Source organism: Electrophorus electricus, chromosome 19 (assembly GCF_041902795.1).
Source record: "Electrophorus electricus isolate QZ-2024a chromosome 19, ASM4190279v1, whole genome shotgun sequence".
Lineage (NCBI taxonomy): Eukaryota > Metazoa > Chordata > Actinopteri > Gymnotiformes > Gymnotidae > Electrophorus > Electrophorus electricus.
In genome coordinates, this window is record NC_137515.1 from 19,427,501 (window position 1) to 19,442,137 (window position 14,637).

The 14,637-nt window shown below is 46.8% G+C and overlaps 1 protein-coding gene across 5 annotated transcripts in view; it reads left to right on the forward strand.

The window, feature by feature from the left end:
- Nucleotides 1-14,637, forward strand: part of csgalnact1a (chondroitin sulfate N-acetylgalactosaminyltransferase 1a) — a 32,492-nt gene that overhangs the window by 15,351 nt on the left and 2,504 nt on the right. For 4 of the 5 annotated variants that reach the window (XM_081702067.1, XM_035535538.2, XM_035535537.2 and 1 more), the window contains 6 exons: nucleotides 647-2,038; nucleotides 4,282-4,498; nucleotides 6,441-6,542; nucleotides 12,489-12,667; nucleotides 13,490-13,584; nucleotides 13,833-13,914. In XM_081702067.1, the coding sequence (XP_081558193.1) occupies nucleotides 1,372-2,038; nucleotides 4,282-4,498; nucleotides 6,441-6,542; nucleotides 12,489-12,667; nucleotides 13,490-13,584; nucleotides 13,833-13,914 (1,342 nt within the window). In that variant the 5' untranslated portion in view covers nucleotides 647-1,371. The remainder of the gene's footprint in view (nucleotides 1-646; nucleotides 2,039-4,281; nucleotides 4,499-6,440; nucleotides 6,543-12,488; nucleotides 12,668-13,489; nucleotides 13,585-13,832; nucleotides 13,915-14,637) is intronic. The other variant, XM_081702069.1, reaches the window with a different exon arrangement.

Genomic DNA, 14,637 nt, shown 5'->3' on the forward strand with positions numbered 1-14,637 from the left:
GTGTGTGTATAAATGAATGTGTTTTTAGTGTGTGTGTGTGTGTGTGTGAATGCCTTGCCTTCTGCAGTGTGTTTACTCAGTTCACAGTGTTTCTGCAGTGTGTTTACTCAGTTCACAGTGCTTCTGCAGTGTGTTTACTCAGTTCACAGTGCTTCTGCAGTGTGTTTACTCAGTTCACAGTGCTTCTGCAGTGTGTTTACTCAGTTCACAGTGCTTCTGCAGTGTGTTTGCATGCGGTCAGCATTAACGCTGCTCCACCTCTTCCACCTTCGTACACCTGACCCACACTGCTACCCCCACAATGCTCGTCTTGACCGACTCCTACTACAAGACAAACGTTTGGTTTAAAACAAGCCTGAGTCTGTTTTCTGGCTGAACACACACTGGATCCAAGTGACCTTTGCTCAGATGGATTATACTTTTGAAATTATACATTTAATCAGTTCATGCAGCTTAATCACATCGGGCTGCCATTGGTTGTGATGTGTGTTTGGAGCTGTGGTGCTGCTCTATTGATTAACATCACCATGACCTTTCCTCACCTGCCTTCTGACCTTTTCTGACCTTTTCTGGCGATATGCAGGCAGTCTGAGTTTTTAATCATCATTCATTAAATGATTTCATAATGATATGTCTACTTTTGCAGGAGAACATCTGCGGATGACACACACACACACATGCACACAATGGAGGATGAAATTTGGGGTAGATTTGGAGAACATGTTGGAGTTTGTTTGGATATAAACTGTTGAGTGACAGACGCTACTGAGATAGCACTCCAGTGGAATGTGGATGTCTACCAAAACAAGAACCTTCATGGACACTGAATCCATGACACACTGTTAACCCCGCGCAGTCTGGGAGATTTTATGAATGAAACGTGAGTTCTCCAGTTGAAGAACTCCGTATGTTCCCAGAGAAATTCCTTATTCACTGAGCAGGAAGTTTTTTTTTTTCTCTTTTGGAACAAAATATGTTCTTATCAAACAGTCCGACAGCACAGAAGCAGACTGTCTCCACGGCGACTCACAGGGGATTTCAGATGAACAAGGAAGGCGGGTGTGGTGGACCGAGCCTCAGGGCACAGTGAGAGCGACGCTGGTTAAATAGGCCTCAGATGCCATGCCGTGGCCAGGATGGGCCGAGGGGGACACGCGGTTAGAGGAGCGTGACTAAGAAGACGTCTGGTGAAGGACAGACGTGGACATGCGTATCTTTATGTCCTTCATTGAGGACGTGCGGTAGCCCACCAAAACAACCCCCCCCCCATTTCATATAGAAGACAGATACAAGCACCAGTAAGTGCTGGGTCAGCGTTTCTGCATTGTGCTGGTAGGGTGAGGGTTAGTTTTGGCTGTGTTCCAGGATGGCATGAACCGTGGCGTGGCGTGCGTGTGTGGCTCGGCCGAGATGTTGCGACGAGGGCTGCTCTACTGGCTGTGCCGCATGGGCATGGTGCTCATCCTCATCTGCTGCTCCCTCTCGCTCCTCTACGTCATCACCTGCAGTACCCACAACGACGACCCCCTTGTGAGCCCTCTCCTTCCCCGGCCTGCCGCGCCAGGCTCGCCGGGGGATCCGGGCGGCGCCCCCTCAGGGCCCCGTGGCCGGGAGAGCTACCAGGCCTTGCTCCAGGAACGCGAGGAGCAGCACCGGCAGCACATTTCCAGCCTGAAGAAGCAGATTGCGCAGCTCCGGGAGGCCCTGCAGGGTGGAGCCGGACCCCCGGCCCACATTGGCGAGCAGGCCGACCTGCAGGAGTTCCTGCGTAGGCAGCTGGGCCGGGCAGAGGTGCAGGCAGGCGTGCGGCTGCCCAGCGAGTACTCGGTGGTGCCGTTCCAGAGCTTCACCCTGCATCGCGTCTACCAGCTGGAGACGGGCCTCACGCGCCACCCTGAGGAAAAGCCCGTGAGAAAAGATCACCGCGACGAGCTCAGCGAGGTGGTGGACAACGCCCTGCATGCCCTCAATGCCCCAAACCAGAGGGGAGACAAGACAGCCACCAGCAAGGTGTACAGCCCCTCTGACTTCATAGAAGGTGAGTTCAGTTTGAGATGCGAGGAGAAATATCATAAAGGCGGCTGAACAGAAACCTGGGATCAGACCAGATCCTGAACTCAAAATGTCTTCTGCTTTATTTGTGTATTACTAACTTGATGACTGAATGAATGAATAAATGAATAATGGTATCATTTAACAAGGGACAGTGGTTTTTATTAATGTGCAACCCAAATTGGAAAAATTTGGTCCCACAGTGTGACTAATGAAATTTCCCAGGTCAGTTAGTTCCAGATTTCCACGCTGCCAGGCCTGTCTCGGTTTGGGTGGCTGGTACCAGATGTGGCTAAACACATTCCCTGTAAACAGGTCGGGAAGTTCCATGTGTGCGGACGATTTAAGCTTACTCGTTCGCTCTCGTGGAGAACGCGGCACATGTCTGCAGCTCCAGGGCTGGCTGCTGTATCCCGCAGCGTCTCGTGGGTCCTGCAGCAGCAAGCTGGTGGTCTGCAGGCAGGATATCCTGCACTACACGTATATGTGTGAGTGTGTGTGTGCGCGCGTGTGTGAGTGCGCAAACACAGAAAGAAAAACAGCTGCTGAATCACGGACAGCTGAGTCACGTCTGATCCCTTCACCAGCCCTGAAACACGTGCTTGCGCTCTCTCTCTCTCTCTCTCTCTCTCTCTCTCTCTCTCTCTCTCTCTCTCTCTCTCTCTGTCTCTCTCCTTCTCTCAATCATACACTTATACATGTGCATACACATATACATAGGGTACACACCCTCACATATACATACACACCCTCACACAGACTCTCACACACTCATATAAACACCAGGGCAAGAAGTCCTCTTGAAGGTCAGACACACACACACACACACAGCAAATAACTGATTCATCCTTGTGTAAAAACTGTGTAAACTTCACACACCCATGTCAGAGTGTGTCATGAGTAATATTCTTCATGTTAATACTCTCCCAGTGCAGAGCATGTACTGGACTCTCTGACATCACGCGTGCTTTCAGTGTTCAGTATATATATTTATATACTTCAGAAGTTTAAGATGTGAAGGAAAGCAGTGAGCGTGTGGGAGAACGTGTGCAGTCAGATGTAGCGTTACTGCCTGTGCTATCGGCTGCTCCGTTTAAGGATGTGCTCTCCCTCCGCCCTTCTTAACAAAGGAGCGTTTGTCAGGAAAGCAAAAACAGAGTCAGACACTCATGTCCGCCGGCGGGTGCAGTCCTTCAGTCCGTCCAGCGGACTCGAAGCATCTGCCAATCTGGCACTAAAGCGCCCCTAGCCTACCAAAAAACTCCACAGTGTCCAGTGTTCCCAGAAGCCTGCTGCAAACCTGCCCGGCGCCCATCACGGTGAGCTCACGCCGGCCGGCCCGACTCCTGTTCCGTCAGAGCCCCGCACGGGAACAGGAGGCTCCAAACACAGGAAGTGCAACAGGATGCTGTCCCATCATACAGGTCATAGGTCACGCTTGTTCCTGCACCGTTCTCCTGCCCTGGTTGGTGATGGCTATAGTCTGGGTCCGTACACTGAGCTGTACACAGGTTTTCCAGAGAAGAAACTGCATACTAAAGTTGGCTGATCTGGAGTTGGTACAAAAGTTGGCACTGAGGAAGTCAGTCCCTTACAATCTTTGTGTGCGCTACAGTTTGCTTATACATACTTATAACTGCTTATAACCAAATAGACAGAGAAATTCCCAGCATGCCATTCCCTCCCCATCTATTAGCTTCAGTGATGGTAAGGACCGTTCCTCTCATGGCTTCTCCACAGGCACCTGCTCCTACAGGGAGCTGCTCATCTTGCTGTGTGTTCTCCAGAGTCATGTGACAGAGGTGAACGTCTTGGGCAAACCTGGATATGAACTGCAGTTCTTCTGTGTCCTGTTTAAAGGACAATGGGAGTGACCGCTGACTTTTTATGCCTTACAGCACAGATCCGGAAAAAGGGTTTTTTGTGTAATTGCTGTGAGAAAATGAAAAAGATGTTAATGGACTGAAGTGTGTATTGAAATCCTGATTAGTGTGTGACCATCTTCCAGTTGTACCTACATACACGCGCACACACACACACACACACACACACACACACACACACAAACTCTACTGTTGTGAAGCCAAAAAGGAAGCTCCTCCTGGCCTCAGATTACCTCTGCGTGTGCGTGTGCGTGTCTGGTTCCTACAGCATTATGATTGGAATAGCGTCGCGTGTCTATGACCTCATTAGGTTCATGACATCCTACCTCTCCGCCACCCCCTGCAGGTGTAGCGCGGACAGAGAAAGACAAAGGAACCTTGTACGAGCTGACCTTCCGGGGCGAGCACAAGCAGGAGTTCCGGAAGATGGTTCTGTTCCGGCCCTTCGGGCCCCTCATGACGGTGTCGGACGAGCGGGTGGAGACGTCACACGCCACCATCAACATCATCGTGCCCCTCTCTCAGAGGGCCGACAAATTCAAACAGTTCATGCACAGCTTCAGGTACGACCCACACATCCTTCTCTCCCTCTCTTTCTGAGGACACCGTTCAGATCTGAGGTAATGTGGGTTTTTTGTTTCCTGTCTAGCATCTGACCGTGTTCGACTGTCCTCATTAGAGAGCCGCCACGTCTGCACATTCTAACTCACATATTTAAAGATGTGACCATCTGAGTGATGCTTTAATTAATATTCATATTCTACTTATCACATACTATATTTCATTGGAAACTGGTGTGTTGGCTATATTTAGGTCCTTTGACTAACTTGCTCTGAGAGGCTGTTCTCATTATTAGTGTGGTACCACAGTATCAATACTTTGTGTTATTTTCTCTTGTATTGTATGAGACTGCAGTTTGCGGTGTTTTTCCATTGTGAGTAGATCACCATTGACAGCTGTCCAGAACACACGAGCAGGAACAGTGGAGTTTTTCCATGGTCTGGACACACACTCCTGCCTCATTCATTATTCAGAGCGGGGGAAAGAAGAGAGGAGAGAGAGAAAGAAGAAAGAGAGAGGGAGGAGGAGGAGAGAGGAGCACATGGAGGGGTGGGGGGGAGGATTGTGTCTTTTGGATGGTCAGCGGTGTGCAGGGACGACCTACAGACTAATTATCATGTATCAAGACTAAACACACACACACACACACACAATTTATGCTCATATTCCTGGTTCTATGTCTTAGGCTGGTCTTGTGAATGCCCCATTTATCTGACGTAGTTGTTATGAAAAAGGACCAAATCTCAGCGCCTGCTCACAGTGCTGGAATATTTCGATTCTGTCCTGAACTGTCACAACACGCTTTGCTTTTCAGCACTTCAGGACACTTCAGGACAGCTGATTCCCTGCTGCACACACTCAGAGTCTCAGATTATAATCCGCAGAGGGGAAGCATGCAGCGTTACGAAGGGCTTGTGAACACAAGCGTTTCTTCACTGGCACCTTCTCGCCGTCTGTCACAAGCACAGACAGATAAAACAAAAAATGCACAGTCAGCATGAACCTGGAACATTTGGTGCCTGTTTATCAGAATGCGTCTGCCCCAAACTGCTGGAATTTCACACAGCAGTTTTTGGTGTGTGTGTGTGTGTGTGTGTGTGTGTGTGTGTGTGTGTGTGTGTGTGTGTGTGTGTGTGTGTGTGTGTGTGTGTGTGTGTGTGTGTGTGTGTGTGTGTGTGTGTGTGTGTGTATGTGTGTGTGTGTGTGTGTGTGTGTGTGTGTGTGTGGGTAAAGTCTATTTGGAGCCCAGCTCCTCTATGAGCTCTTCAGTTGTCTTTGGTTTCTGTTTCCACGGTGCCCTGATCTGTTTAGTGTCTACAGAACCAAATGTGCTGGACGATACGTCTTCTTTCAAACTGAATGTTTGTTTCCTCACTGCGTGAAAATGCGTTAAATCCACACAGACTCTGCCAGTGGACTTCATGTTCCAACGGATTATGAGAAATGTGGAATCTGGGAGCCCTACTGAAGCTCAGCTGCTTTTGGAAGAAGAAAATCCATCAGCACAATTTGTCAAAGCAGCTCAAACGTGTTTGGCATGATTCAGCCAGCGAAGACCCTCTCTCCCCAAACGACGCACAGCTAACAAACAATTATCAACAGTGAAAAAAGCAGTGTGTTTGTCCGTTATGTAACTGAGCAGTATGGTGATGATAATCAGGGTTCAGGAAATACCAACTAGCAGAGTAATAGTTGATGTTGGACACACAGCTTCTGACCCCTGGGACAGTGGCTGTAATCCCAGATTTCCTTGTTCAGATCCTCCTCATTTCTCATGCTCTGTGGAAGATCTGGGTAGCATTAGGTTAGAATGATGGTTGTGTTCCTCACACCAGTAAGAAGGGGGAAGTTCATTGGCTGTGCCAGAATGAGTAATCTGATTAGACTGTGTGTGTGTGTGTGTGTGTGTGTGTGTGTGTGTGTGTGTGTCCTTTTTCTTCACAGAGAGGTGTGTATAAAGCAAGACAGACGAGTGCACCTTACCGTGGTCTACTTCGGCCAGGACCAGGCGAACGAGGTCAAAGGAACCCTGGAGAACACTTCAAGGTACAAGCATGGTCTTGCAGTCTTACAGTCTTACTGTGTGGTCTTACAATCTTACTGCATAGTCTAACACTCTTACACTCTTACAGTCTTACTGCATGGTCATACAGTCTTACAGACTTACTGTGTGGTCTTACAGTTTTACTGCACGGTCTTACAATCTTACACCGTGGTCTTACAGTCTTACTGTGTGGTCTTACAGTCTTACTGTGTGGTCTTACAATCTTACACCGTGGTCTTACAGTCTTACTGCATGGTCTTACAGTCTTACTGTGTGGTCTTACAATCTTACTGCATAGTCTAACACTCTTACACTCTTACAGTCTTACTGCATGGTCATACAGTCTTACAGTCTTACTGTGTGGTCTTACAGTTTTACTGCACGGTCTTACAATCTTACACCGTGGTCTTACAGTCTTACTGTGTGGTCTTACAGTCTTACTGCATGGTCTTACAGTCTTACTGTGTGGTCTTACAATCTTACTGCATAGTCTAACACTCTTACACTCTTACAGTCTTACTGCATGGTCATACAGTCTTACAGTCTTACTGTGTGGTCTTACAGTTTTACTGCACGGTCTTACAATCTTACACCGTGGTCTTACAGTCTTACTGTGTGGTCTTACAGTTTTACTGCACGGTCTTACAATCTTACACCGTGGTCTTACAGTCTTATTGTGTGGTCTTACAGTCTTACAGCATGGTCTTACAGTCTTACTGTGTGGTCTTACAGTCTTATTGACTGGTCTTACAGTCTTACAACGTGGCCTGTGTGCATGTTTTGTAAGAGTACTGTCCAAACAAACTATAGTACATACTCTGTCCATGCATATTATAGTATGTGTAAGGGGACCAGTTTACCCATAATGCACCAGGCAAAAAACAATACAGAAAGGACAAAGATTACACTCTTCTGCTTAGAGATTTATCTTCTGTTCTATTCAGTGGTATGCTAATAAATAAGGGTGTCTCCACCCACACACATACACACACCCACACACACCCATATATACCCCTATACGCATACACTTATGCATGCACTCACCCATTCACACACGATGAATAATGTAAAAGAGATGCAGAGAGACTCACACATGCACATGCACACACACACGCACACGTGCCAAGGATGTATCCATTCTTATACATACCCGTATGCATGCACTCACCCATTCACACACACATACACACAATGAATAATGTAACAGAGACACAGACACACACACACACACGTCTTTACGGGAGAAGGGTGCAGGTCTGAGGTTGTGTGTACACATCACTTTAGTGTCATAATGACCTCTGACAAAATAGCGACAAAAACAGTAACTTCTAAAATTGCTTTGGTCTTTTGCACACAGTTCAAGTGTTCTAGTGTTCATTTCGTCTCTGAACACTAGAACACGAACACTTGAACAATGAACACTAGAACACCATGACACTAAACACTGAAGTCGGACGTTTAGCTACAGATGCTGTTAGACCCAATTTCTTGTGACTGATCATATACCACAGAATACAGCTGAAGGAATCCTGCATGCAGTGAGAGAGAAAGAGAGAGTGTTGAGAGTGGACTTTAAGCACCAATGGGGAATAACAGACACTGCAATGCAATATCCAAACAAACAAGATGTAGTTTACATTCTAACCAGGAGATGGAAAAACGATAATATCATATATATTCTATATTATATTCTCTGGCTTCTACACCCCATCCATGACACCTTATTCTGTTCGTCACTCTGTCTGTCTCTGTCTGTTTTTCTGGGCAGAAAAACATGAGTCATAGGTCTCACAGGAAGACCAACAAGGTGGCTGCATTGTGTTTTGCAGACACACACAAAGCTTGATGATGCTTTTGTTTTTGGATCCGTATGTGTGAAATGGGAAGTGCAGTGTGTTGTGGGGTGGTGGTGGTGTTAGTGGTGGTGTTGGTTATGGTATTTTGGGAGGAGAAAGCCAATATCCTGCAGTGTTCCTCTGGTCATCACTGCTGTTACACTCTCTACGTAAAAGTCATCCATCCCCCAGACGCACAGAAATCATGTGAGCTCACACACACACACACACACACACTCTCACACACACACAGACACACACATGCGCGCGCGCACACACACACACACACACACACACACTCACACACACACACACACATGCGCGCGCACACACACTCTCACACGCACGCGCACACACACACACACACACACACACTCTCACACACACAAACACACATGCGCGCACGCGCACACACACACACACACTCTCACACACACACACACACACACACATGCGCGCGCACACACACACACACTCTCACACACACACAGACACACACATGCGCGCGCGCACACACTCACACACACACACATGCGCGCGCACACACACACTCTCACACACACACACGCACACACACACACACACACACACTCACACACACACACACACATGCGCGCGCACACACACACTCTCACACACACACTCTCACACACACACACACATGCACGCGCACACACACACACACTCTCACACACACACACACATGCGCGCGCACACACACACACACTCTCACACACACACACACACATGCGCGCGCACACACACACACACACACACACACACACACTCTCACACACACACACACTCTCACTCACACACACACACACATGCGCGCGCACACACACACACACACACACACACACACACACACACACATGCGCACAGAGAGAGAGAGAGGAAGAATGTTCTTTAAAAAATTTAAAAGTTTACAAAGTGATTTACAGAATATAAAGATTAATAAAAGGTTGCAAGGAAAGGTACAGATTGAAGGAACAGAAATTACACAGATATTATACATTACATAAAAGTATGGCAAATAAAAGAGAACACAAAATTTAAAGTAAAAGAATTTAAAATGGAACCACATTACCACCCTTTAATGAAACCAAACACATTTCTTCCGTTACCGGATTCCAAACACTAGCTGGAGAAAACTTCTACTCTCACATTCAGTCAAAAACGTTCCTATAAATCTGCACTTTTAGTGTCTTGGTGTAGATACAAAACGTGTCTGATGCCAGTAACCAGTCCGGGCCTGTTGGAGGTGCAGGGTGCGCCGACCACTCAGACCAGCTGCTAGCGTGCACTCCGGTGCTGCTGGCAGAATCTGATTTAGTCTGTAACTACTTCAGTATCCAGCAGTCAGGAGGTTGCTCGTAGCAGAGACGTGCTTACGAAGGCTCTCCCGTGCTGGCACACAAGATCTCGTCATTGTAAACCTGCAAAACCCACATGCATTCGAAGGCTCTTTAGGGTCTGGCAGTGGGAGATCTTGTCAGAGGCGATAAAAGTAACCACCCTTAGCTCAACCCTCACGATAGCCATCTCCAACACGACAGAGCAGTTGTCATGGTTACTGTGTCAGAGAAAAGGACACCAAATGCCCGCAATCCATGTCCAGCAATAAATAATACCTTGTGTATCATTTTTCAGTCTGTGCTGGAGTGTGTTTCTCTGGAACGTGGAACAGCGTGTTGTACTGATGCCGCGGTAGTCGACTACATCCCAGATAAGGGTCCACCCGGCCAGAGATCGCCTGACGGGCGTGACGTAACCCCGACCCGACACAAACACAGTCAAACACAGAGTTTGGGCGAAGCGTTTACGAGGACGGCACCTCCCTGTCGGCTCTCCCTCGGCTTCCTTTTGAAGTCCGGCCCTTATATTCTATGCCGTATGATGTGCTAACGGGGTTGCAGACTTTCCTGTCTGCATGTCTCCCGTTCACACACAGCCGAAAGCCAGATGCACATCCACCTGACAGCCAACCAGAATCGATAGCCATGAATAATGAATCATCTGTGTTCATCTGAGAGGGAAGGGGGTGGGGGGTGAAGCTGCTTCACCCAGAACACGGAACTACGGAGAGAACAGTTTGCTGGGTTGGTCTCTGGCCTTTAGTGAGTCAGGAGACAGACAGGTAGTCACACCCACACTGCACTGTTTGTTCAATAGTTTCGAAGGAGAAGCATTTAGTGAATTAAGGTTTCATTATCCATAATGACTGAGGAGCACATTTGGTTTGCCATCTTAATAAGATGTCGTGAGCGTTGTGAAGAGTGTTCATAAGGCTCTGTGAGGAGAATGGCAGGGATGTTGTGTTGGGAATCCGAGATCACACCGAAATGTTGCTAGGGGTCTTCTGCTCTCCTGATGTCTGTATTGTCTAGAGACAGCAGACAGGTGTGTGCGCATCTGTGCAAACTACAGTTTAACATGTTTACTCTACACACACACACACACACACACACACACACACACACACCCATACCTGCACTCCCTATAAAGCTGCCAGTTCTATTTTAAATAGAACCAGCGTTTGTCTACTTTTAAATAGATCCAAAAAAATATTTGTCCTCTTTAAATAGATCCAAATCTGCCAAAATCCCCAGCCTGTTTACATTATTAGCAACTTATTTTGAAGAGTCAGTGATTGGAAATTTTTTATTCCAGGATGAGTCTCTCAGCTCCAGTGAGCAATCAGAGAATCAGAGCGTGTGTCCATGTGCTAAGGGTCTGGATTCAGGGGACGTGTTGATTTTTTTCAGGCAACATGTGTAGAAGGCCTAAAGTGGGTAAGAGGAAGCCAGCTATTTGTGTCTTTGTGTGTGTACACATTGCTCGAAAATGTTTTAAAAGACACGTGTTTCCTTTGCACACTGCTGAAAGACACGTTTTTCTGGTAACAGTGACTGGTGGAGCACAGCCCTCATGCCAGTGACACACACACACACACGATTATCTACATTCCTGACCTGCTAATTCCTACAGAATATAATCTAGGAGACCAGTGCCCACACATGCTCATTCAGGCTGTACCCCAGTGCATACCCTTCTAAAAATGGTCTAAAATGGGTTGTAGGGATTAGAACTGGATTGAATTTACCACCTTGATTTGCTCATTAATTTTTAATGGATCTTTTCAAGATGTGTGTGTGTCAGAGAAGGTCCATGTCTGCTGCTGTGAGGAATCACCTTGACAGACACAGACACACACACACACACACACACACACACACACACACACACACACACACACACACACACACACACACACACACACACAGTCACACACACACACACACACACACACAGTCACACACACACACACACACACAGTCAGTCTCAGGCGATCTTTTCAGGCGATCTAACTTTCTCTTACCCACCACCAAATCCTAAATCCGGGATGGATGTGCCCGCTAACACTGTTTCCCTCTCATCTTCTGCCTCCCTCCCCTGACTGCATACCAAGTGCCACCAGCATCAGAGTGTCCCCCCTCAGTGTGCTCCAGGGAGGGCAGAGGTGGGCAGTGGAGTGTGCCGAACATGACATGAAGGAGAGGAGAGGAGGCAGAGGGGAGACGAGTGGAGGAGTCTCCCTTTTCTGCTCAGCCTCCTCAGCTCCAGCTGGGAGTGCCACTGCAGTAGCTTGTGAGATGAAGGTGTGCCGGAGCTGTGAGGTTGCTCTGATCAGACAGCCTGGTGCCGTGACACCGAGGACGCATCTGTCTCCCACGTCTGTCTCCTGCTAGAGACACAGCAGTGTTTTTAACTCACATCCATGTAAAATATTCATCTCCCATTAACGCTAGTATGGTGGTTGACAGTAATTACTATTTTCTATTTTTCTGGTGCCTGTCCAAAGAGAGAAAGTGCTTTTGTTTTTTTTTTCTTTTAGGAACATTTTAAGAACTTTATAATTAATGTCAGGAAATTTTAATGTTTTGAAGTTGTGGTCACTCACTAGTGTCAATCTAGATTTGGAAATGAAATGAGTGATGTAGAGTGGATATGCATCATGCTTTGAAACTCAGCTGCCTTCTCTCTCTTCTTCTCTCTCTCTCTTCTTCTCTCTCTCCTTCCCTCTCTCTCCTTCTCTCTCCCAAACCCCAGAGAGCTGCATTTCCGCAACATTACACTGATCCAGCTGAATGAAGAGTTCTCTCGTGGCCGTGGCCTGGACGTGGGCGCCCGAGCGTGGAAAGGCGGAAACGTCCTGCTCTTCTTCTGCGATGTGGATATCATCTTCACTGCAGACTTCCTCAACACCTGCCGTCTGAACACCCAGCCAGGTCAGGGGTCGGGGCGAGGCAAAGAGAGAGAGACAGATAGAAAGAGACAGATGCATAGAACTAGAGAGAGACCACAGACAAAAAAATCAAACACAAATCCAAGTAAATTAGAGTAACGTAGCAGTCTAAAAAGAGAGCAGGAGCCCAGTCTGAGGCCAGTAATAGAGATGCGAGCAGACACAGAAATGCATGGTTACCAAACAAGAGCACATGGCCTCTGCATGTCAGGTGAGGGTGAGACAGATAGTTTTTTCATCTTTGTGAAAAATATAGAAGCACTTTAAATATTTACCAAAATACCAAAATTAAATTAATTTGAGCTCAAAAAATTACAAATTCTCCTTGAAGAATCTTGCTGCAAAAGATGCTACCAAACACACCCACAGCAATAATAATAATAACAACAATAATAATAATAATCAAGTTCGTTTTTCTAAATATTTTTTCAGATACTGGCAATATTGTACTATATGCAGTCATACCAGTAAAACTGTTAAACTGAAACTGAAATAAAGTCAAAAGGGAAACCAATGAGAGAACGTGGGAGTGAGAGATTGAGACAGATTGATTGAAGTGAGAGAGAGAGAGAGAGAGAGTGAAGTGAGAGAGTGTGAGTTTTTACAGACCTCCTTAGACATGTGAGTTTCACTGAGACAGAAAGTTTCATAAGTGACTGTAATGTTATTCCGAAGTGATATTCCTGTAAAGTGGGATTCCTGTAAAGCAATATTCCTGTAAAGCGGTATTCCTAAAAAGCTGTAATCCTGTAAAGCAGTGTTCCTGTAAATCTTTCCACATTTCTGCTCTCGCTGGCCTTTTCAGGGAAGAGGGTCTTTTATCCCGTGCTGTTCAGCCAGTACAACCCAGCTGTGATCTATGGTGGCGGGAATCACGTCCCACCCGTGGAACAGCAGCTGGTAACACACTCCTCCTCCCCCCAACACACTCACCACCTCTGACGTGTCTGATTACGCAGACAGCCACTATCAGACAAATGTAGCAATTACAAGCAAGCGGTGTTTACATTCTGAAAGAGTAGAGAGGGTTGGTCTGCAATTAACTGGGCTGTCACTGTGTGCACGATGCAAACTGGGACCCAGAGACATCATCACAGAACAGACAGGAAGTGACAGGAGTTTAAAACGTCATGTTTTTCCCACTACAGGTCATTAAGAAGGACACTGGATTCTGGAGGGACTTTGGATTTGGGATGACATGTCAGTACAGATCTGACTTCCTCAACATAGGTAAAGATCCGGCATGACGGCGGAAGCCCACAATCCACACTCCTTAATGTTCACGAAGTCCATGCAGATTGCTCATTTAAATAATAATTTCCATACCCAGACCATCTGGCCATCGGGATGACTCCATGAGGTTACGGTAGCCGTGAAAGAATTTCCCAGTAACATTAAATCCGCATGGACAGAATTTGTTAACCATGGCTGAAGGTTTAGTGTTGGAACATAGAGCTGCAGGAATGTATAACATTGCAGTTATACATGTCAGTCATGCACAGTTTATGGACATCTCTACAGATTTGCAGATATTCAAAGCATTATTTCCCAGAAATGCAGCGCAGTGGCAGTACAGAGCAGTGGAGCTCAGTGGTTGAGGTACTTGACTTGTTCAAGGCCGCCACTGCCCAGCTGCCACTGTGGGCCCTGAGCAAGGCCCTTATCCCTCAATTGCTCAAGTTGTACTCACTCATAATTGTACGTCGATTAGGATAAAAGCGTCAGCTAAATGCTGTAAATGTAGATGTAAATAGAAAATGCTTTATGTATATGATATTGATGTTACACAATATTGAGATTACGCAGTTTTCATAGATTCCATAATTCCTGTCATCTGTGTTACAGAACCGAGTTAATTTCAATGGGAGTGAAATGTTTTAGCACATATAATCACTCAAGTCATATCCCACCAGTGTGGTTATTATACTGTGACCAGTTGGCTTGAGCATGGTA